Source organism: Mustela putorius, unplaced genomic scaffold (assembly GCF_011764305.1).
Source record: "Mustela putorius furo isolate JIRA1106 unplaced genomic scaffold, ASM1176430v1.1 tig00003858_pilon_pilon_pilon, whole genome shotgun sequence".
NCBI classification, from domain to species: domain Eukaryota; kingdom Metazoa; phylum Chordata; class Mammalia; order Carnivora; family Mustelidae; genus Mustela; species Mustela putorius.
The window spans coordinates 7864266-7888842 of record NW_025422010.1 but is presented as its reverse complement, the minus strand read 5'-3'; the positions used below and the strand labels follow the sequence as shown (position 1 = coordinate 7888842).

At 41.7% G+C, this 24577-nt stretch overlaps 1 protein-coding gene across 4 annotated transcripts in view; it reads right to left on the bottom strand.

Moving 5' to 3' along the window:
- PIEZO2 (piezo type mechanosensitive ion channel component 2) overlaps nt 1-24577 on the bottom strand; it is a 455796-nt gene that overhangs the window by 55757 nt on the left and 375462 nt on the right. For all 4 annotated transcript variants that reach the window (XM_045065366.1, XM_004742696.3, XM_013051380.2 and 1 more), the window contains 8 exons: nt 23770-23935; nt 19261-19504; nt 16893-16989; nt 15654-15813; nt 11516-11605; nt 9406-9527; nt 8269-8340; nt 3439-3545 (listed from right to left, as the gene is read on the bottom strand). In XM_045065366.1, the coding sequence (XP_044921301.1) occupies nt 3439-3545; nt 8269-8340; nt 9406-9527; nt 11516-11605; nt 15654-15813; nt 16893-16989; nt 19261-19504; nt 23770-23935 (1058 nt within the window). The remainder of the gene's footprint in view (nt 1-3438; nt 3546-8268; nt 8341-9405; nt 9528-11515; nt 11606-15653; nt 15814-16892; nt 16990-19260; nt 19505-23769; nt 23936-24577) is intronic.

The following is a 24577-nucleotide window of genomic DNA, read 5'->3' as shown; positions in this document are numbered from 1 at the left end:
GGGATTACAAACTCTATCGAGTGCCAGGAATATTTGACAGAAGCTCAGTCTGACTGTTTCAGGAAATGATGGTAACAAAGTAGGAGGAAAGATCCCACTTCTGAGTCAAGAAATAGAAGTTTCTTTAACTGGAACTTCTCAGTTCTCACATTGTAACTATAACCACCATCCAAGTTCATGGGTGTACACACCACTAACCATGTGAAAGAAAATACATGAAAATGTCCATAAATTAACTTTGGTTTCTTCAAATTGCCACTATTAGTCTATATTCTTAAGATAAGATAACTAATGTTAAATTTTATTTATTTATTTATTTATTAACTTCATCTTAAGTTTTATCTTAAGTCTGGTCATGTGATTTTATCTTCAGTTTTATCATATATTTTAGGGGGAAATGAGGTTCACTTTACTGAAAATGTACTATGCAAAAAGCATTTAATTTTTTAAAAAGGATAGAACTACATAGAAATGGATGGAGATTTTTCACTGAAATTGATAAATTTTAATAAACTGTCCTTTAATTCATGTGTGACCCAGAATTTTATGTTGTATGTAAAAAGTTTTCTTGTTTGTTTGTTTTTAAATTATATATATATGTATATACCAAAGAAGTATATACACATATGTGTATATCTGTATATATATATCTGTATATATACACATATGTGTATATATTCTTGTATATATGTATATATATGTGTATATATTCTTTCCTTTTTTTTTTTTTTTTTTTTAGAAAGGGTGTTGGTAGGGGGCAGAGGAGTAGAGGGAAAGGGGCAGAGAGAATCTTAAGCAAGCTCCATGTCCAGTGCAGAGTCCGATTTGGGGCTTGATCTCACAACCCTGAGATCATGACCTGAGCCTGAGCCAAAGTCAAGAGTCAGAAGCTTAACTGATGCATGCAGGTGCTCCTTTGTTTTTATTTTTAAAGTAAGATAGAGGATAATTGTGTTATAATCGTTCATGTAAATTCTTAAATATGAATGGAAAGACTTGCATGGTAGTCATAAAAGCGAAAAGAAAAGAATCCCAAGGCAGTGAACACATTGAATATTAAACTAACAATCAGAATCCCAGCATTTTAAAAATGGGAGGAACCTGGAGGTTTAGAATCCCTGGCCCCACCCAAGATGGACCAGCAGCTACCTTTCCTCTGGGCGCTCAAGAGAAACACACATTATACGTGCCGTAGGTGGGACCTGTTTTCTTTACATCACCTGCATTTAAATAAAATCCCAGGTGAAATGGGAAAAGTGCTGGTCTCCTTCACTGTACAAACAACTGCTTAACATGTGAGCATAAAGACCTAAGAGTTTAAATTCCTGCCCCAGATTACGTCCACAGAACCAGCTTTCTATAAAGTGCGTGAATAGGAGTTCACTATTTATGATTTTCAGTAAGGAGTGACTAGAGCATGGGTAGCTGGATAATTTCTGCTGTGCGTTGGCTAAACTGACCAACAGCATTCTCACATTTTATTCTGCACTCTCTGGGGTGACGTGGGAGTGAAAAGCCACACAGACCTGACATGATAGCCCAGCCTTGGAAGGGGTTGAACTGAAATCAGAAGAGTAAATGGAAGACAATACCCAATTTAGGCAAGATGGAGCCTTGAAAAGGAAGCCAACAAGGAGATGGAGCAAAACGAGTCTTTTATTAGGCTCGTTCATAGTTTTACCAGCTTTCTGAGAATAATAATCACACATTTTACACATCACGACCGATGCATGCAACCAGATGTGACCTTTTTAAAAATGAGATGTGACTTAGGCAAAACTACAAGAAGGACAGAGTAGACGTGTATCTGCATTTTCTCGCTCTATGTTTCGACAGGCTCTGGTATCAGCTGAAGAATGAGAATCAAATAACAGGAAATGTGGCTTCTCGAAACTCTACTTGGAAAGGTCTACAATTTTAAGTTCTCATACTTCCTCCATTGTAGGATCTATAGAACAGGGAAAATGCAGATGTAGGGCAACAGGGAATCTGCTTGTCTAAAGTTCTATGGAGCGGAGGGTCACACACCACACATCAGTGAAACGTCAAATACCTTTGCAGCTCTGATTAAATACTGAAGAATAGTTTTGGGAAGTTTAATGACAGACTTTGGCAAGGCTAAAATGGCCGACGCAAATTTCCCAATAGCTCTCTACAAAGAAGGACAAAGCAAGAGTGGTTAGTAGAAAAACACCAATGACTAAAAACTTAATACATGATGTCAGTGTGAGTTCGTCTCTACAATTACATCAACTAGGTTAAAACGTGCCCATCCCTGAAGCTAGAATCAAATGTGCTCTGCTCAGAGGTTAGGAATAAGGAAAAGAGTTGTTGCATGTAATCCGTAAACATGGCGAGCATGACCATGTTCTCTCCTTTGCTGAATGAGGAGTGATGGTTATAAGAAAAATCATTAGAGTAAAAATAAATGAGTCATTAGTATTTGACAAGCCAGCCGCACACATGCACACAGACGCCATCTTTAAGACAAAAATTCGGGTAGCGATGGGGCCAGTGAGAAAGCATCAGAGCAGGGTGTCTCCACAAATAATTTAGTTCCTTAATTTCATTGGGAATACAGTAACGGATGTAACCCTCCAGTTTGAGAAGACCTGGGCAGCAAAGGAGCCATGACCTTTTCATGGACACATTATGAGGCTTGATGGATATCACCCTCTATGTCTTGCGGTATAATAACTAAGAAATAACAGTCCTAACACATGACTCCTTTATAAAAGAAATATATATCAAACTTTCACCCTGCATGTAGTTCTACTGACCAGTCCTCATCTTTAACAAACATGGATTAGACATTCCCTGGATATACAATACTGGCTGTTAAGCTATGTAACTAAGAATGATCTGGCAGTTTCTGAAAAAGAAAGGCAATTAAGCTGAAAAAAAAAAAATCAAACTGTGCTAGCTATTTCCAGGTTTTCAATCAATTCTCAAACCTTTGGCAACACAAATGAAAAGGATTCTCAAGATTTGAAGTACCATTTAAGTGACCATTTGTTTCCAAAGAAAGCAAGAGCTTCATTTTTATGATCAGCTAGTTCACATATCAAAATATAAGTCCATTCAAGTGGTTCAAAGTGATACCAGACAAGTCTTCTTCACCTCGTACTTGTAACAGAAAAATAAAGTTCACCCAGGGAAGCTTTATTTTTTTTTTTAATAGCATCAGAAGATTTTTTTGATGCAAGTGAATGAAGACCTGGTGGGAACAGTGTTCTTTGCAGTAATTATACTGATGCTGACAGCAAGCAGCGTTAGAGTTTAATGAGGAATAAACAATTTCAGGTGGAAATCAAAAACATCTGGAAGCTGTGACACACATGAACACAGTGGCAGAAGTCTAGGCCTGCAATCAAGATCTGTCAGAAAGAATAGCTCTTCAACTAGCAGAGGAGATGGTTTTCCCAACCCCATAATTACCTGGAAAGCTGACCTCCTCGGAGGTTCTTCATCTTCCTTTTTTAATTCTTCCTCTTCCTCCTCTTCACTATCCGTTTCAAACAAGTAATAATCTCCACTCCTGACCACTAAGCAAAACAAAATATTTATTTATTTCTTGGAAGAGATATGAGGTCATTAAGGGCTTATTCATGAAATGCCCCCCCCCCCCCGAATACATAAACTGTCCACAAAAGACCATAGCAAGAGATGTTGGTAAAAAGGAAAAGACAAGAGATGAAGAGAACTCATTCTGGGCTAATACTACTTGGTGTTGGTGTGGTTGGGTCTACAGAGCGTGAGGCCTTGTCTACACTGTGTAAGAAAACCGGCCACTACTGGGTTCATCTGACAGTTTCTTCCTTCTTCAGTGTCAATTTTACACAAATGCTTCAGATCAACTCTGCAGCAACCTGTTTTGTTACCAAAATGGCCAAAATAATGGCTAGAAAACTGTAAAAAGAGTTTCACAGTTCAGACGATTTGGCAATTTGGGTCCTTTAGACGAGGCCAAAGTGAAGTGGAAGATTTGGTGTTGTCTGAAGGGGTTGAGTGTGGTAGAAATGCCAGTCAGGATGGTTCAGGACCAAGAATCAGCATCACCAACTTCCACTTCACTTTCTACTGTGCAGACCTGGCTCTTCCACACGTGACACAGGAACATTACGCATATGCCAAGACATTTGAAAGAGTTAAAAAAACAAAAGAACAAACAAACAACCACCAACAACAAACACATTGCCGTGAGGAGGAAATGGGCAGGTAACATGAAAAAAAGAAAACAACCGCAAAAACACCACTACCACACTCTGGCTATTTCTACACATAGCATGGGACAGACTAAGGCAGGGCAGACAGGGTCCGTACGGTTTAGCACTGTTGGGCTTCTGGTCAACCAGAAGGTCCGTTACCTATTGAAGTGTGAGGAGAACTGTACTGACCATAAGACTCAAAGCACAAACAGTACGGATTGCCCTTGTCTTGCCTGATATTTTCCCTGCAAGAACATATTGCTGTGTTAAAACTTAGGAGCAGAGAAAGTGGAAATGTCCAGAGACTTAAAGAAATTTGAGAATCCAATCTTTTATTAGTTTGAGCATTATTTTAAGTTGTTCAGGGAAAAGAGACCCAGCATATACATTTCTGATGCTACAAGAACTGTACCATCATTGCAGGAAAAAATATGAATTATTTTCAAGTTATATTCAAGTTTTCGAATGCTGAGGTATCTTTTGGATGACATCACATGATGTCTTTCTTTTTCTTTTGGATTCATATGTTGTAAGGTAATGGAAAACCTTGGCTTGTTTAAAATTAGTTGCTTGAATATCACTAAACATGGTCAAAAGGTAAATAATTTTGCCCATGATTTCAGACGTATCTGAAGCCTCCATCCGTGAAGATGCAGAGTGAATGAATTGGGCCTTATATCCTTGAACAGAAGCACTGTAATTTGTTACTTGTATTTTGAAGAAAGAACCAGACCCAGAATACTGGGTCCAGGCCCGAGGGAATAAATGCAGTACAACATAAGGTAAGAATAAGCAAGAACAAACCAAAGTTATAGCATCACATTTGACAGTGGGGAAGACCATTAAAGTAATGCCTTCATGTAAGCTCAGACATTTGCAGGAAAGTTACATGGATTCTATGTCACATGGTAATTTGGTAAAAACAGAGTATCATAAGATTGAGCATTTTACCCTCATTATAGGCTCTAAAATCAACAATAGCTTAAATTGTATTCAATCATACCTTCTATGGCTTTTATTCATGTGGACACAGGGGAACCCAAAAAAGTGTTCATCTCAAGCAGTCTCAACACTGATTTGATCCTTTAAAAAAAACTACGAATTTGTATGCGAGAAGTAGAATTCACACCTTTAAAAAGGCAGCAAGTGTTTTAGGAAAAGTCTCCTATTCTTTTATAGAATGTTACTGAAATAAAAGTAGGAAAACCACAGAAAATGTTTTCTTCAGTGCTACCTGCTAATAAGAAGTAGAGAGAATCTTGCATCTGCATTGATTAGTTCAGAGTCAGCTCCTGCCTGCAGCCTGTGTCCATGAACATATCCTGGATACTGATGTTATTGCTGCTGCACTGAGTGTGGAAATGACTTTTAAAATCCTACTTCTTGTATCCCCAGAAAGCTGGACCTTGATTTCAGATATTTAACAATGGAGTGAGGCATGTCATTGTTTTAGGCAGTACTGAGTTGGCACGGAGACACACTATCCTTGAACAGAAGGTATCATTGAACAGCAATAATGCGATCGTATGTGTGCACATAGGTATGGAAGTGGAAGGTTTGCCACCTACAGACTAGGTTAAGATCTTGACTGCTTGCCAGTAATACGAACAACATAGCGACATTATCGTATCATGGACAGACTCACAGGAGGGTGTTCCAAGTGCACGCATTCTCATATTCCACACCTGCATGAAATATCTATTTAAAAGCCCAGCGGCTCAAGAGATCAAAATAAGGGCTTTTAATAAAGTGTTTCTGATTCTAAAGATAAATTTTGGAACTCATCGTGGTCTAAAAAAATAATCCACATACTCGTTCCTTTCCTTTCCTCACAAGCTTGTAAAAGGAAACACAGTTTGCTGAAAAATTTTAACACCACAGTCAGAATCTGGTTCCAAACTATGAATTGCACACATTCCTGCATTATTGCACCAAGAGGTGGTGTAACAAGGCACATTTCATTTAATACCGGTCTTTAAGAACTTGCTATAATGAGGGTGAAATGAATCAGAAAACTAAAGTCAATAACCTTCACGAGAAATTCTTTAAATTATTACCAACTTGGAAGATGATTATCAAAGACCATATCCAATTCCTTCCAAAATGCAATGTTTAGATCAAAAAAGGAAAGACCTCTATGATTGCAATGGGAATTTACCCCAGGTGAAAGAGAAAACTTTCAGTATGAAACAATTTTGAAATGGATAGGTCTGTCTAAACTAGCAAAGGGCCCTTTAAAAACAGAAAGATAGGCACAGTTTACTTGTGACTTGATAGAAATAGGCTTATAGTGTACTGCTTGTGACTGTTAGTAGGACGAACACGGCCAATGAACAATACATTAAAGAGTCACACAGAATTTCCACCTGAATCTTTGTCTTTTGACTTGGCAGCAAACGAAAAAAACGCTTTAAAACTCATGTTTTTTTTTTTTCCTGCCATAAGGCTAGAAATTCAATATTTGAGATTAAATTTAATGACACCCAGGTATACTGAGCAAATTTTGTGCAATACTTTCTGAAATTGGCTTGCTGATTAAAAAATATTAATTTGGGGGTCAGGGAAACCAATGCCATATCTCAGTGAGGCCAAGAAATTAGGCATGGCAAAAGATTCCAATCAATTTGACTTTCTTGTGATTCTGAAGATCCTACTAGTAGAGTCCCTCCCACCATCATGCGAGGTTGTGGGCCTTGGTGATAATCCCTGTTGGGTCACATTAGCCAGGCATAAAAGCCTGAAAACATTATAAGTAATGTGCAAAATAATTAATAATTATTTTGTAGTCTAACGAATATAAGGAAGGTGAGATCAAAATGGATCATTGTATTCTAAGACCATACACTGGCCAACAGCGAGGCCAGTTGATTTCATACGTTAAGCAGAACAAATATAGTCACTGAGTTTTGTAATTCCTCATTCCTTTTATGATCCGGAGGGAAACACAGTAATTCTCTGACTGTGACGCTCTGCTTTTCAAAACCTGTTGTCTGCCTTTGCTCTTAATCGGTCATGGCTGTTTGCTGAAGGCTGCGGCCATGCCACATGCTGGGGTTTGGATTGAGAGTGTCATTTGAGAGCCTTTAGAAACTGGGGAAGAGGCAGTGTCTTGATAGAAATAGGCTTATAGTGTACTGTTTGTGACTGTTAGTAGGACGAACATGGCCAATGAACAATACATTAAAGAGTCACACAGAATTTCCACCTGAATCTTTGTCTTTTGACTTGGCAGCAAACGAAAAAAACGCTGATTAAAAAATGAATGCATTTTAAGTCATCCTGATCTTTATATTCGATAAATTGCTTTAAAAAAAGTGCATGCAAATAAAATCAAAGCTCTGGGGGTGAGGAGAGGAGATACTCATTGGCATCCAAGCCCAGTGCCTTACAAAGAGGGTCACCGACTCTTTGAATTTAATGATTATTCTCCCAGGAGGAGCCAAAACTCATTTTTATTTTTATTTTTATTTTATTTTATTTTTTTTATTTTTATTTATTTTTTTAAAAGATTTTATTTATTTATTTGACAGAGAGAGATCACAAGTAGGCGGAGAGGCAGGCAGAGAGAGAGGAGGAAGCAGGCTCCCTGCTGAGCAGAGAGCCCGATGCGGGACTCGATCCTGGGACCCCGAGATCATGACCTGAGCCGAAGGCAGCGGCTTAACCCACTGAGCCACTCAGGCGCCCCAAAACTCATTTTTAATAAGGGTTTTCAGCCGTAAAATAAATACACATCAGCAGAACTCTAGACCTCAGAATCAGATAAAATGGTAGCAGTTCATTTTCCCTTTCTGAGCCCACAAATGGTGCTCGGGAGTGTGTCAGCCATATGCTGGGCTTTCTTCAGCCAGCATGGTAACCCCGGTGGGTTTCTTGGGAAGATTCCATCTCCGGGGCCCAGGGACCCATTCACATCACCATTTTCCTACACTCTGACCCCCTATCAAGTCACAAGGATCAAACCATGCATGGAACACACAGGTCATGGGGACGCCTGAATTCTGGTCAAGGATATAAGGGTTAGAATCGATGAAATCGTAAGAGGATCGAGAAAACCTACTGGAAGCATGATCAACCCAAGGCCGCCACCACTGCTTTTTTTTGCCCTTGGCTTTCTGTTTGTCTGCTTCTCCTAAAATAAAATATGTCCAAATATTAATTCTTAGGAAGTGAGAAAACAAATTTTGAAAACCACGCTTTAACAACTCAACTGTCAAAATCTAGACAAGTCATAAAAGTACATCAGAGGTCAGGGAAAGGAACCATATTGAGTCTGAAATGTTTATACATATGAGAAAGTTGATTTCACAAGGCAAGTACTAAGTGTTCTAGGAACATTATGCCACATTTTCACTTTCTTTTTAGTACTGCAGGGCATATAAAGAAACATAAAAAAGAAAGGATTATCTCTCAAAAAGGCATCTCACACTGAATTCTCCATTGAATTAACAGAAAAGAAGCATCACCTAAATTTTATAAGACAATTTAGTGGCAAATAATTTGTAAAAATGCCTATATTTCAATAATCAGAAATTTCCTTGTGATTATTTTAAAGCATGGTTGGAAAAATATAAATTTATTGGGGATTAATAGATGTTATGCACTGGAAAATACCATGCACTATTTCTCCATTCCCTTAAAACAGAAAAGCATGCAAACATTTATAAGAAGACCTTTCAAACTTAATGATATAACAAATCTATAATCCGATATAATAAATATATATTTCATTTTCAGTTTCATTGGAACAGACAATAATTAAAGGATATTTTATCTACCATTATTCAGATGCCACATAAATATGCATACATACTCAATATTTGTTTAGAATTTATAGAAATTAAAGACAATAACAGTAGTCTGTCTCTGAAATACCTTCCCTAAAGGAAGAAATTAAGCAAATCCATGCTCGTTTTCTTCAAAAAACTCATCTCTGCAAGACAAACACTAGGTGAGGGGTTGATTAAAGTGGTTTTGCTGAAGAGGAGTTACTTGTAAAATCATGGAGTCATTAAATATGTCCTTAATGAAACAAATACATGTATCCCATTCACAATCGGAAGATAAAACTTGCTAAGTTCAAAAAAAATTGATAATCCTGGCAGAATAAGAATAATGTTATGTAACAGCCCTCCCCATACTCATGCTATCATTCAATGCTAAGCTACTTGAACAAGAGGGAAATGTCTTGACATACTTTCGTCATCCTCTTCAGAGAGTTTTTGGATGTCTTGGCCTTCCCCCGATTCCTGGGTCAAGCTCAGCATCCTCTCCTTACCCTTTTTGTATTTCTGTTGCCTGGCTTTGATGCGATCCATCCTGGAAAATAGAACAGCCACAGCAATGCCAAGAACACGCCCCGAGTAATCACACAGTTGGTTTACGTTTAAACCTGTATGGATAGGACTTATGAATTTTTTTTTTTTTTAATCAGCAACACATTCTTGCTTGGGGATGTCTATATGTGTGTACACGGACACAACCATATTACTTGGCTTTGGGTAGACGCTCATCTCATTAAGATGATCACAATTATGTGAAGGTTTGCTATGCAATACTTGATGTCCACTTATGCCTCGTACCATAGCCATTTTGAACACAGTAAAGGATGAAATGTGAATCCTTTATCCTCCCAGGATTTGCAATTTTAAAAAATTAGGAACTGTCTAGCTCATGCAGTTGTGAAGAGCCAATGAAAAGGGGTGAAAGGGTGAGGACTGTTTTGTAAAAAGCAAGTTGTTCCGCGATATTCATAAATACTCTCTGAGACCGCATGACTCTTCTCTATTTCAAATCTAATCTCTGATCAGTTCTGGAAAAATGGTTTAGTGTGTCTTTGATTATTGAGTCAGTGCCGTTTATTTTGTCTGCTTATTCAGGAAGTCTGACTCTTCAGAAACTATAATGTTGACCGGACCCGTCCTCTTGCGGTGTTCCATTTCTTAATTTAGCTTCTTAAAATTCTGCTCAGGTTTTTAAGCTAAGTGCCATTTCTGCTTCCTGTGGCTTAAACAACACTTTTAGCTTCTCTTTTGCAATGATTATTACCTTCATTCTTTTACATCCTGACTTTCTGTCACCTAAGAGGATGTATTCTTAAATGGAAAAACTCAGTGAAGTGAATGATAGTAAACAGGTCTTCCTAATGGGTAAATAGGAACTCATTCTACATGTGGGTCCACATTTGTTGCTTGTCTAAGCCTGATGTAGATAACTAGAAGCAACAATGGCAACAGTTATGCCATAACTGCTTATATAATAGTTTATATACCTCATATCTTTGATTCTGGAAATAACCATGCTACGGGATGGTGTGATTTATGCTAAAAACATTTCTGAGTGGGGTGGAGGAAGAGCTGGGAAATGAGGTCAGAACGGAATGAGGGGGTCTCAGCAAACCTGGGGAATTTTCCCCGGGTGTGGGGGGGTGGTGATGGAGGATGGAGTTTCTGCTTTTTTGGAGAACGTGGGTAGGTATGGAATTCTGTGGTCATCCATTCCTAAACCCAGCCCCTAAATGAAGTGCTACCTACCAATCCTTACAAGTTACATTTGCTGCTAAAAATTTCACTCTAAGAAAATTTGTTTCAAGGGCTTTTTAAAAAATGAACTAATAAAATTGAAAAAGAAATTCTCAAATCTCCTGTTAAGTCAGTCCATTACTTGATTTATCCAGAACATGACAGTAGAAAAAAAGGTCTTGAACTGCATCCATGGAGACAGGGGCTGTATTTCTAGGACTGCTTCTAGGTTGTTGTGGATTGAAAGTCATCTAATGTCATGCATCATCAGTTTCTTCCCAGAAAGACTGTTATTATAATATCTTTAGAGATCCTTCCAATGCCAAATCTCTGCATGTATTCTCTTAATTCGTAGATAGAATGAACATTTACTCCAGTTGAATGGGACCGGGAAAGACCCTGTCTCATTCATGAGCTCATTTAATCTTTATAAAAACCCAGGCAGAACTGTGAGCCCTAACTTAAATCAGAAGGCTGAAATTCAGAGAATTGGAATGACTTGCTCAGGGTTCCAGAGTAAGCAGTTGAACCAAGACTTGACATTGGTCTTGTCCAACATGGCGCCCCTTTCCACGACATTGCACTTCTCTTTCTTTTCAACTACTTCCATTTTCAGTCCAGTGAGCAAAAGCTTCTGCCATGACACTGAGCACATGCCCAGAAGCTCCTTAACACGGTGGGTTTTTTAGGGCTATTAAGGCTCCCTGAGAGGTGAGAGCCAGCTGAACAGGACCAGACAAACCCCAATTATAACAAAAGAAGGACAGTAAAACCAAGCTTCCTTACTGCCTCTTCAGCTGATCCATTGACTTTTTCTCTTCCTCAATTCTTGCCTTTACAGCCTTGACAATTGTGGCTTGGAAAAGTTCAGCCCCTCTAGAGAAAAATAGGAAGTAGAGAACAAATTAGTGTTTCTATCCTTGTTACTTACCTTCCCCTGAAAATGATTATCAAGGGTTAGAAAACATTTCTTTCTGGACCATTGACTAGAGTCTCCTGGCTGGGAGTGGGAGTCCCAAGACCCCATGTAGGAGCCCATTCTCACTGGATGAAGAAGGCACAGCCTTTCCTGGGAGGGAGTGGGCTGCTCACAGCCACAGAAGGTCATCAAAACAAACGAACAAACAAAAAATGGTTTGCGTTTTCTAAGACATTAAAAAGGATGCACCCCTTTGAACCTGTCCCGCAGAACCTTACATCTCAGCAAAGTATTGTTCACCTGACCTTATTATAGTTGTCCCATGAGGGACCATTGGCAAGGAGGAGTGAGTTCGGATTAGTTTTCTACTCAGTGAGCAGAAAAGGATCTGGAGTGAGTTGGGCTTCCCTAAGGAAAAAATGCAAAATTGGAGTTCAACCTCCATCACTGAGATGTTCAGATTCCTGCCTCTTTGCTTTTCTCCCTCCTATCCTTCCATTCCCTTCTGTTTGTTCTCACTTTTCAAGCCAATTTTAGAGTCCCCATTGATCTATCTCATCAGCCTCTCTTAATGTCTTCAAGTCCGGTCCATTGTCATCTGGTTATATCCGCTTGGTAAATCCCAAGTGGATAGGAACCCAGTGGTGTGCCCACCCTTTTCCGAACTGTGGTCAGGGGTGCAGAAAAGGCGTGACCAACATGTTATCTGCTGACCCTTCATAGGCTCTGGAAATTCTTCTCTGTACTGTCTATTTAAAACTCCTTACACTTTTCTCAAATCTAGAATTTTGTCAAAGGTTTTTTTACTCCTAGTAAATAACCTCGTCTCCCACTTCCTGGAGAGAAAAAAGTCATGAGGCAACAGTTTGCTCAGCTGCCTACCATCTATCCCGTGGACACCATTTCCTGCAGTGACGGTGGGAAAGGTGACATCCTCACCCGGGCTCTGGCCCCTCCCCCATGCAGCCTGAGAGGCTCCATCCTGCCCTTTCTTCCTCTCTTTCTGCATTCTCAGCCTCCCCACTGCTACCAAGTCCTCCTCCGAAGTATGCAAACATGCTCACATCTTGCTAATCTTAGGAAAAAAACAACAACATGTCCACTGCACAGTTTTCTATGTATAGCCTCCATCACTATCCCTGCACAAGTATCTCACAGCCACTGTCTCCAAAACTTTCCGTTTAACCTCAGCTCATTGGTGTTAAGCTCTGATCCCACGACGTGTTGAGGTCACTGCCTTTAATGCTCAGTTTTCAGTCTTGTGTTTGTATGTCCTGTCTGCTGGACTTCCGCCTTGAAGCAGCCTTCCTCAGGCTCCTAAGGCACCATGCTCTTCCAGCTTTCCTTCTTCCTTGCTGGCTCAGAGTTCCTAGTTTTCTCTGTCCATCTCTTAAAAGTGGGTGGTCCCTGGGGTCCTCTGCTCATTCACACATTCTTTCCAACCACTCACCTGCTCTAAATCTACCTGTGTCATGATGACACTCAAGTCTATTTCCACCTGCAGACCTGTCATCCTGGCCGTCCACTGGACTCACCATGGGTTTAGTTTCACGAGCCCACGAGCCCTACAACTCCCTGGTTGTGGTCAGTGTCCTCCCAGCCTAGAACTTCTTGGTTTCTTTACATTTGGGATTGGCACCACCATTGGCTTCAACCCAAATCCTTTCCATAACACCTTCTACCCTCCTTTCCTCTCCACCTCCCTTCCTTCCAATCAACTTTCCAGTTGTGCCAGTTGTACTCTTAAATGTCTTCCTAGTTTACCTCCTCCTGGTCTGAGCCACTGTCTTGGTCCTGGATGAGTAGAGTAGTCACCTAACCTGTCCTGAGTCCTCCACAGTCCAGGCAGGGTGGGCTTCTGAAACACAGCTGTAACCGCATCACTCCCTGGCTTCTTCTTGTCTCTGGGATTACTTCTAAAGTCATAAACATGGTTTATAAGGCCCCTGATAAGCAGACTGCTCCCTATCTCTCCAGCTAATTTTTCATCACTCACTATCTTCACCTTCAAATTTCTGTATTTAGCCACACTGAACTTCTCAGGGTTTCTTCATTAAAACTTTCCCTGGTAATTTCACTTGGGCTGTGTCCCCTGCCTCCCACCTTTAATTCTTGTTCATCCCTGGCTGCAGCTTAGAATGGAAGGCTGCCTGTGTTTATGTACCTTGATATAATTCCCACAGCTTCCTGAAGGTCCCCTACCATCACGGTAGTTGCACAGCACGGTGACTGCTTGTTGACATGTACCTTTTCCCACCAGCTTTCTGAGGGCAGGACCAAGCAGCCACCTTCTTGTTACACAGTAGGCAAAGAGCTTATCATTGAATGAATGAAGGTCTATTCTTTGGAAATTCTGTTTATTTTTAAGACATGGCTTTTCTTTCTTTCTTTCTTTTTTTTTTTTTATTTAAGGATTTTATTTATTTATTTGACAGACAGAGATCACAAGCAGGCAGAGAAACAGGCGGGAGGCGAAGAGGGGGAAGCAGGCTCCCTGCTCAGGGAGCCCGATGTGGGGCTCGATCCCAGGACCCTGAGATCATGACCTGAGCCGAAGGCAGAGGCTTAAACCATTGAGCCACCCAGGCGCCCTCAAGACATGGCTTTTCTTTTGCAGGCATGAGTTGTGCTCTAAACCAAGCTATTGGTTTCCATAATATGAGGAATATGTTTTCTAAATAACTGTTATAACTCCTCGGAAAAGACGCTGGCTTACTATTATGTCCCGGATATCTAAGGACCAATACTGCTCAGAAGAAGGCAAAAAGACACATTTATCAGCACAAATAGCAGCTGTTATATGAGTTAATAAAATTACTATTAGGACAAGATAGCATGGACAAATCCCCAAAAGGAAAGAAAAAGAAATAAAAAAGGACAAGACATTGTGCTCTAACGAAACCGATGTCCTGCGTGTTAGAAAAACCATTATAATGGTAAATTCCTGGGTCATTTATTGTACATAAAATGAAGTCATTGTTCCTATGTATAGTGAGGGCCTAGGGTATCCCCAAACTCCTCAGATTAAATGTAGGTCCCCTACTGAAAATTCTTTCTACCAGGCTCCAAGTTAGTTAACAAAGGCCAGGAGTCGCTCCTCTATTAATGGACTTCTGCAATAAACATTTTGTTTATCCTGGCAGAGGAAAAGAAGAGTCTTTAGGAACACTGGCAGTATAAACAAAAGTGTGTTAGTCTAAACCACAAATCAAAATGATGGATTTGGGGGGAAATTTCATATGATACAAGCCGATGTTTATCAGACTATTTAACACCACAGATCGGATGGGATCTAGTGAGGCCAGTGTTTCTGAGACGGGCAGAGCAGGTTAGGGTACTACAACCTGACCTCCATGGCCAGTTTCTTCCCAGTCTTTCCCCCCAAACCTGAAAGATCAGGGAAAAATTGAAAAAGGGGTGGATAGGGATTAAGAAGAAGATGGTAGTAAAGGAATAGAACCAGTGGCCCAGAGAAAAAAATCAGATCATTGGGAACAAAGATGGAAAGGATGGAAAGGATAAGAGAAGATAGATCAGGGAGTTGAGAATGAGCCTGGAGTGTCACACTCTTCAACCTGAGGTCTGAAAAATAATATATAATTGTGTTTTTCTCTATTTTCTGGAGTATCTTCTAAACACAGAGTCAGAGAAGAAGAGTGTGGACTAATGTCTAGACCAACATGGCCTGTGGTTATTGCTTTGGCTGAGGCCAGAATGACCTGCTTCTAGTGAGTGGTCTGTGCATTGAGGGCTCTAGACGACCCATTTGTCTCTGACTTTCCATAGGATCCCAGATCCTTGTAAGTGTAACTTGGCTCCAAAGACTTTCTTGTTTATTTTAAGTTTTAAAGGCCTTGTGCTAAACCCTTCTTGGACTGGTTTTCCTAGAAGGAATTTCTTAATTTCTTAGGAGTTTTCCAGGCAAGCTCAGGCAACAGCACTGCACAATGTTACTTCCAGACAGATTTTTTAAGAGAAACCACTCAATTCCATGGCCCGACCTACCTTGAGGCCAGGATCTGTGAAGCTTTTATATCAGCTACAACATGTAGGAAATAGTAACTCATGAAAACTCTTCTCTGCAGCAGAAGGAAGGCAAAACATATGCTGTCCCAAATAATTCCTGCTTCACCACTGGGTAATTTGCATGAGGAATCATCATCAGCTAGGGTAAAAATATAGGAAAAAAAAATTAAAATTAACATCCATTTTCATTGTTATTTTATAATATCTGTGGTATGATCAGGCTTGGGCAATCCCACAGGCGTAGGAGCAAATTCCTGATGCATGGGTACATTTATTTATAAGCAAAGATACAGGTTTCAAATCCAATATCAACCTTGACTTATAAGATTGACCACAAATGACCTTGTGGCACAGGAGGGTCTCTTTGCCAGGAATGGTTCCTGAGTGCTTCTCTCAGTGGAAGAGAGCTCTCTTTCTTCCTGAAGAAGGGCCATGGAAAAATAATGTCTGTATGTCCCAACGCGAAAGGCAATGCTCTGATATAAACAAACAAACAAAAACAAAAAACAAAACTACCTCTTCTGGGAATGGTGATCCGGGCTAATCAGAAGTATAGTCTATTAGAAGAAAAGGTATCAACAGACATCTTATCCTAAATCAGAACAAATACCCAGTTACTCTTCATTGTGGGCAAAGCATAGCCTGGATTGGAAGCCACAGTGGGGAGAATGTCATGGTCAAGTTGTCCCCATTCTGGGCACCATGGAGGACCAAGCACGGTATTGTCCCAGGTTGTGGTGCAAGAGGCAGAGGGAGAGAAATGGAAACTTCTGGAACTGCAGAGACCACGAAGGTCCTCCCAGTTGTTTTTCTGAGTCTGAAGCTTCCTGAGCTTCCTGAGGAGAGAAGGACCTGAAAGCCAGAGGAACGCTGACAACCCAGGATTCTAGTGACAACCACCACAGGCCTATGGCCTTCTGTAACTCTTCCTAATGTAACTCAAAGAAGTTTGGGGAGTTATACTGGGCCACACACAGTCTCCAAACCAGCCCAGAGCCTGAGAAGTTTCCAGAGGGTGATCAAAGTTGTCTGGAGTAGGAGCACTTCCTTATGGACAATAGATTTGTAACGAGCTACAGTCCTATTGCCTTCATCTAGAGGTTGAATTCACTGTCCCTGTTTTCTCTTTATGTGCTTTGGCCCAATTTTAAAATTAGAACAATACAACCGTCCTTCCTTCTCTCTCCTTCCACTTTCGGATTTGCTTTGCATACTTACGCATTTTATAGCCTTTGACAGTGCAGGCCAGGCTGAAAGCTTGGATCAACCAGCAACTATTTTGAACCAATTTTTCAATGTATCCACATGCTCCTATCTGAAAAACAAATGGGAGTGGCAAATTGTGAAACTCTGTGCCCAGAAAAAGAGGCTGATGCTTTGTGATCCTAGTCTGTGTAAGAATTCACAAAGTCTCCATGCCAACAGGTCTAGGAGGCACCTGTAGAACCTCAAATCTCAGTTACCATGGGATAACGCATTTGATGCTTTGGAAGCACCATGATTTCCTGGGGGAAAATAAGCCCCATGAGTAAAGGGAGATCTTTAGTGTGATGATTTCAGCACTTAGAAGTACCCATCTTTTCATAGAGAAAATCATGGACTCCTGTAGGAACAAGCCAATTCTGATATCAAATGGGTGAACAATGACCACCCCCACCCCAGAACTTTGATTTTGGTACAGTTATTTTCTTACACAATTGGACGAATTAAACTTATGCTGTTTGCCAGGAGATCATCACAAACACTAGTTGTATGGCATAGTTCTTAGAATAGGAAAAGAGCTTGCGTTTTGAGGCTCTTTTGGCCAATTCTCTGGGCAAAGGAATATAATTCATTGATTGGCATGTCGTTGTCTCTCCCATAACAAAGATTTATGTTAAGTTCACATGCTGAGGGGGAAGAAGTTTAAACAGACAACCATTGCAAGCTAATTCATAAAGGTGATGGCTGAACTATGTGTATTTCCTGGGAACATATGAGGTAGGAGGATATACTTGGAAGTTGTTCCCAAGGTGAAAGTTTTTCAGTCTGAGTTCCTGCACCTATTCTAACATGCTCTTCACATGACCATCTCTGCCCTACATGGCCATGCCTTTGTTTGGGTTCTCTATGTTAGGCATGTCCTCCTCTCTTTGTCTCTCTGAACACCCTTGAGTCTGGTTTTCAAGTCTCCAATCAGTTCAAATGGCATCACCTCCAGGAAGTCTATTCCCAGTTTATTCAGGCAAGGTATGAGGCACTTCTTTTTTGTTTTGGTTTCCTAAAATCTTGTGATAATTAGCTTTTATGGACCACATTCTAATTACTAATAAGTAGGCATATCTTCCCTCTTAGAATATGAGTTCCTTAGGGTAGAAACTGCAGGCAATACTATATCTAGTTCTTGGAGACAAAAAGAGTGCCTAGCAAGTCTATGATATAGGTTTACAGGATCAAAGAATGAATGAACAAATGGACTTTGTAGCCATACGTTTCCAGGATTGGCTATAGGAATCAGCCTCTGGCAACAGATCCCTCACCATCAGACTGGCCATTGATGAAATGATGTTTTTGTTCTCTCTGTCCAAGAACTTTCAATACTACCCTCAATATAAATAAATATTGGGGGGGGGCAAAATTGCTGCATAAGAATCACTTTTACTATCAACTGATCTTAGACAGAATTTCAATGTCTTAGACAAAATAAATGACTCAAATACATATTTATGGTGACACAGACTTGGCTCTTGAGGACCTCTAAACACAGAAATACACGTGCAAAAAGAAAAAAAAAATTAAATGCCTGCATGGTAGACTTGCTAGGTGAGCTCATCTTTCAGTAACCAGGAAGGTGAGAAGCAGGAAGCTGTTAGCTCAGGGCTCATTCTAATGCACTCTCAGTAACCGGGAGCAGCAGGCACAAGGATTAACTTTGACTTAGGGCCAGCAAGAGATGTATGAACTCCTTCAGCTCATGAAAGGTTGTTGTTTAATTTCCTGAAACAGTAAATAACTTAGAAGGTGTCTCTAGGGTCCAAATGATTTTACGCAATCCTGGGATGACTAGTGGGCCGTGTGAGTTACCTATTAGGTCAAGGGGGAACGTGGTGCCCCAGGACGTGGCTATTTCAAAGCAGAACAACTAAACTTTGTAGAGGAAGGACATGTGTTTTACCCCTACCCTTTACTGGCTTATGCTTTCATAATTATTTCTAGGTAAGCCAACATGGTATCAGTTTGAAAGAGATTCAATGACTAATTCAGCTCATAAATGGGCCAGTTTGCAGCACAAAGTGTGAATGGTCACAGATGATCATCGCTCATTGGAGATGGGATGTTGACTTGCAAATACATTTTAGAATGTATTCCTACAACTCCCTGTCCTCCTGTCATGTGACTTTGAGATGGCGGAAGTGAGCAAACAGGACTCTGCTTAATGTGGCGGCGTGAGAGTAATAATGGTTCTCTGAATCCTGACTTTGCATCATCTTATTTGGGGCTTTTAAGAAAGGAGTGTGACCCGCAAGTAGGCTTTTAATAACCACTGAGTGGGCTGTTTACTCTTGTGCTAAAACCGCAAATGTGTTATGCATTGGGAGGCACTTACTGACAGTATGTTTTTCATCGTAATCACGAACACGTTGTAGGCAATCAGCCAGTCCCAATAGCGCAGGATACTCTTGATGGGTTTCAGCAGCAGATCGCCCCCAAAGAGCAGAAAATAGAAACAGGCCACCAAGTAACCCATGCAGAAGATGCTGATCCTGGTTGTCCCCGTGATGAATATGATAGTTAGGACAAACCAGAAGAGGTAGCTGAAGATGATCACCTTGGACATGTCTAAGTAGGATCTGGAAAACAAAACCGAACCATAAGAGGACAATACTCATAAACAAACAGACAAAAATTTAAGGCAGGAGATTCCACGGTAAGGAGGGAAAGAGTTTGTACTGTTCATTTGACTCAATATGGGAGCACTTTCCAGTCATATTGTGAGCTTTGTACTCATCTTTCACTTAACACTGCCTCGTCTATAGGAAATCCACACCCAGTTGGTAAGAGATGAATAAGTAAGTGGTGAAAACACTTATCAGTGTCTTATTTGGGCCAGCTTTCCCACACACTGCAGCATCTTCTGCCTACTCTAGAGTACTCAAAATTCCTCACTGTCTTCTCATAGGAAGCACGAATAATGGTATGGTGGGGGAAAGTCTAAGAAACAGATGTCTCCCCAAGACAGAGAACAGAATGAACTGGAAACTGACAGATAAAACAATCTGTGTTACATCAAAGGCCTTACTGGAGATGGAAATCCCTCATTGACAATGAGAACTTGTTCTCACAAAGCACACACAGCTACAGTGGGACTTGGAGGCTTTAATCCAACACTCTTGTTTTTGGATGGTCCTGGGGTGAACTCAAGATGCCTTTTTTGGGGGGAGTGTTTTCTCCCTATGACCTTCATGATGAGAGGCGAGGGAGAACTGAGGTCAGTCACTATGCAACAAGTGGCAGCTTCTGGGAGCTTCTGAGCATGGGTCTTTGACAGCCAAGTGTAGTGGTACCCATAAGCCTAGACCCATCTGGGGTGGCTTAATTAGATCTTCATCTTGGAGATTTTCTTTGGTTGTTTCTCCCCACAGGTAAGGAGAGAAGCAGAGCAGAACCAACTGTGGGTCAGTTATTTGATAATGACTTGTTATTTTATAAGAATTAATAAGCAACATCTTGATACAAAATAAATTATACTGCTCAGCCTCATTAGAGAAAGCTGTTCCTAAAAGGTACATTGTAGGGTAAGCAAACTTTTTTAAACTTTACTCTTTAGGGAGTAAAATATTCAATCCATTAAAATGCTTTCATGAACTTTCCCTCTCAAATTTATTTCACCTTTCTTTGATGTCATAGTCGAAGGAGAATGAATACAATATCAGGATTTCTCAGCATCCCAGGAACATCGCTGGTGAAATCAGTGATTCATTTGAGATGTAATATTGGAATGCCCATAGGGCCTTCTTCTTCTTCCTCTTTTTTTTTTTTAAGATTTTATTTATTTATTTGACACAGAGAGACACAACAAGAGAGGGAACAGAAGCAGGGGGAGTGGGAGAGGGAGAAGGAGGCTTCCTGCTGAGCAGAGAGCCCGATGCATGGCTCAATCCCGGGACTCTGGGATCATGACCTGAGCCAAAGGCAGATGCTTAACGACTGATCCACCCAGGCACCCGCCGCCCCCAACGGCTTTCTGGTGTGTGGTGTGTGTGTGTGTGTGTGTCTGTGCATGCGTGCACACTTTAGAGTCAGCTGACTGGGCCTGCTGGCATTTTGTGAGTGTGTGTGTAGAAACATGTGTGTGAGTACAACACGTGCTTTCTGTGGATTTCCCTTCCTTGCCCACAGTTGGCAATTCCTACTCCTGGCGCCCAAGCCTCAGGAATCACTTGAGCCGCATCAGGCTCAGAAATCACAAGATCAAGCTTGAAAGTCACTTGGAAAACAGCAATCAAGGGGCTCTGAAGAGGAGCCCCTATGCACACTGAATGTGCCCAGGGGACACGGAGTGAGGTGAAGAGGCTGCCTTCCAGAGCTGTAGAAGAGCACATACCCACAGAGAGGGCGCGGGGGATGCCACGCCTCCCACGGCAAAGTGGTCACTTGCTTCCCACTCACAGTCGTGCTGTGTGACAGGTTACTTCCTAAGACGCATTTTTGTGGCAGTCCTCATTGAGACATGGAACTAAAAGCTTGAAATAATTCAAGTTTTCAATGATACCGCTCTAAAAATCAGGGGTACACAGTTTTCGAGTTTTAGGCTTTTCATAAATACACTGTAGAGTTGCATACTTGTCTTTCTCCAACTTGGCAAACTGATGTGATAAAAAAAATTCCTTTTGTTCTAGATTTCCTGTCGCTGTGAATGTTCAAACTATGTCTGATTCATGGTAAAGTGTAAACATATGTTGTGAACGATTTCTTGGGGATTTTACTGTTTTGCCTTCAGATAAATACTTTTTTGGGCATCTGGGCAGCTCAGTTGGTTAAGTGTCTGCCTTTGGCTCAGGGTGTGATCCCGCAGTCCTGAAATCAAGTTCTGCATGGCGCTCCCTGCTCAGTGAGGAGTCTGCTTCTCCATCTGCTCTCCTGACCATGTTCTCTCTCTCAAAGAAATAAATAAAATCTTAAAGGAAAAAAACCCCTAATCTTTCTCCCTTTATGATAGGGAAAAAAATCAGCTGCACTGATATTTTCTGTTAGTATTATAGAGAAGAGATAAAAAGTGAAAGTCTTATATTAGTGTTTAGTGTGGTGCCTTAACTCTAAAAGGAATGTTTAGTTCTACATGGCTTATCATTTTATTTCTTGTTTTAATTTTCATTTTTATTATTTTTTAAAGATTTTATTTATTTGAGAGAGAGAGAGAGACAGAGAGAGAGAGCACAAGCAGGGGGAAGGGCAGAAGCAGAGGGAGAACCGGACTTCTCATCCGGCATGAAGCCGGATGTGGGGCTCGATCCTAGGACCCTGAGGTCAGGGCCTGAGCCAAAGGAAGATACTTACACAACTGAGCTACGCAGGCAGCCCTAACTTATCATTTTATCATTTTTTTATTTTTTAAAGATTTTATTATTTATCTGAGAGAGAGAGAGAGTAAGTGATGGAGAGAGAGAAGTAGATACCCCGCTGAGCAGGGAGACAGACACAGGGCTTAGCCCCTGGACTCTGGGATCATGATCTGAGCGGAAGGTAGGTACTTAACTGACTGAAACACCCAGGCGCCCCACCTCACTTATGGTTTTAAAGCAAATTCACTTATTGGTTTGTTCTATACATGCTGAGCTCTTAGGTCGCTGAGAGGCACAGAAGGACCTCAGCACCCAGGTTTTAGAGCTAGGTCGATTGGGTTCAAATCCTTGCTCAGCTTCCTCACCTGCAAAATGGCGATAATAATAGCTCATAGGTGGCCATTTGGGTAAGAGGGCTTCATCTATGTAATGCCCTTAGAACAAAGGGTGGCACACAGCAAGTGTCCAATAACTGTCATTACTAACAGGACCCTATGTGTTGTAGGAACAACCATTGGCAAGGATGGGGGACAGGCATGCGCACAAAAGTAAGGTAGAAATGAACTTTGCCCTAAGTTGACTATATTTCATGGCAGGGTGGGGAGAAGTGTGTATCAAGTTCTTCAAATAACAATCCCCTGCAAACACCATACTCTGGGACTCAGAAGCCGGGGAGCAAATCTCGGGTGAGGAGAGACACACTGGCTGGCCCAGGACTGATCTCCACGCTGCACACTGATGCACATCTCTCCCAGGTGGGACTGTGGACCTGGAGGGTAGATGCTAACTTGTGAGGATCAGGGAGTCTGGAGGTGCAGGGCTGGTGAGGAGATACAAACAATCCCACCAGCTCTTCTGACCCCAACCGCAGGGGACAGAGCTGGATTGTGATTGCTGACGGTGGAGGCGGGGGTGTCGGCCATGACTGAGGGGCAGTTGAGAAAAAGCACGAAGACTTGGGAACCCAGAGAACACAGAAGGAACACAGAATGAGAGATTCAGTCAGGTTTCAACATAAACTCTGCTGAGGGGACAATCAGGCTGCCAAGGTCACCTGCCACCAGACTGGAGAGGAAAGAAGAGGTCGGAGAAGTTGCTGCAAGGGGAACCGGCATGCCTGAGGGGACAGCACACAAAGGGAGGGGCAGCAGAGGACAGGCTTTGGTTCCCAGGCTGCCACAGTGCCCACTGAATATGGAGGACCAGGTGGAGGACAGGGGAAGGGTAAGAGAGTGAGGAATGGGGATCAGGATGGACAGAGATGAGGAGGCAGAGGAACAGAAGATAAAGATGGAGGGGTCTCTGTTGGGGTACCAAGAGGCAGAATCACGTTTGTGAGGGAAGAAGTGAAGGGAAACTGAGGGCAAATATGTGGTCCATGATGAGAAAGGCAGAACCAGATCTGTAATTCAGAGTCTCAGTCGCTTGACCACCAAACCCTCTGTCTGCCAGTTTCTAAAAAAAAATGGCAGAGAGAGAACCGGAAGTGGAGCTATGTCCTCTGGGTGACACGTGCACACAAAGCGGCTTTGGCCCCATGCAGTCATGCTCACCTGCAGTGGATGAAATCCGGCACCGGGTTATGCTGGCTGAAGGAGGCCGCGTCCAGGTTCATGCAGATCTCCACGTTGTCCCCTGCCATGATGCGCACCGCAGCCTTGTTCTCATCCTCGAAGATCTGCCTTTGCAAGGAGGCACACAGGAGCAGCATGAAGTCATCTGGCAGGACAGAGAGATCACGGAGTCACCTTCTTCTCTTCCGGGTTTCCATGATGCAGAAAACAGCCCCCACAAGGGAGGAGCCTCTCCCTCCCCAGCTCCTTAGTGCATCACATTCCCAAAGTTCCCAACGTACAGCCCTCCCTGGATTCCAATCTAGGGGCCAAGTCCCACCTTGCCCACCATGGACGATGTAAGGGAGGGGTACAGACACGGGAGAGCACAAGTATCAGGTGATAATTCCTAGCCTCGTGACTTTCTTATGGGATAATTTTTTTTTTAAAGAGTTTATTTATTTATCTGACAGACAGAGATCACAAGTAGGCAGAGAGGCAGGCAGAGAGAGAGAGGAGGAAGCAGGCTCCCCGCGAGCCCCATGTGGGGCTCGATCCCAGAACCCTGGGATCATGACCTGAGCCGAAGGCAGAGGCTTTAACCCACTGAGCCACCCAGGCGCTCCTTATGGGATAATGTTTATTTGCATTTATCTCCCACCAAAATTTTGAGGAAGCCGGTTGAATATACTTCCCCATCTTTATCTTCTTCCTCGTGGTAGAGCCAGGAGCTTGTGGCTTTCTTCATCCTTCCATCCCCCATTGTATTTGTAACCAAACACTGTCCAGAGTGGGCGGAGCAGTGAAG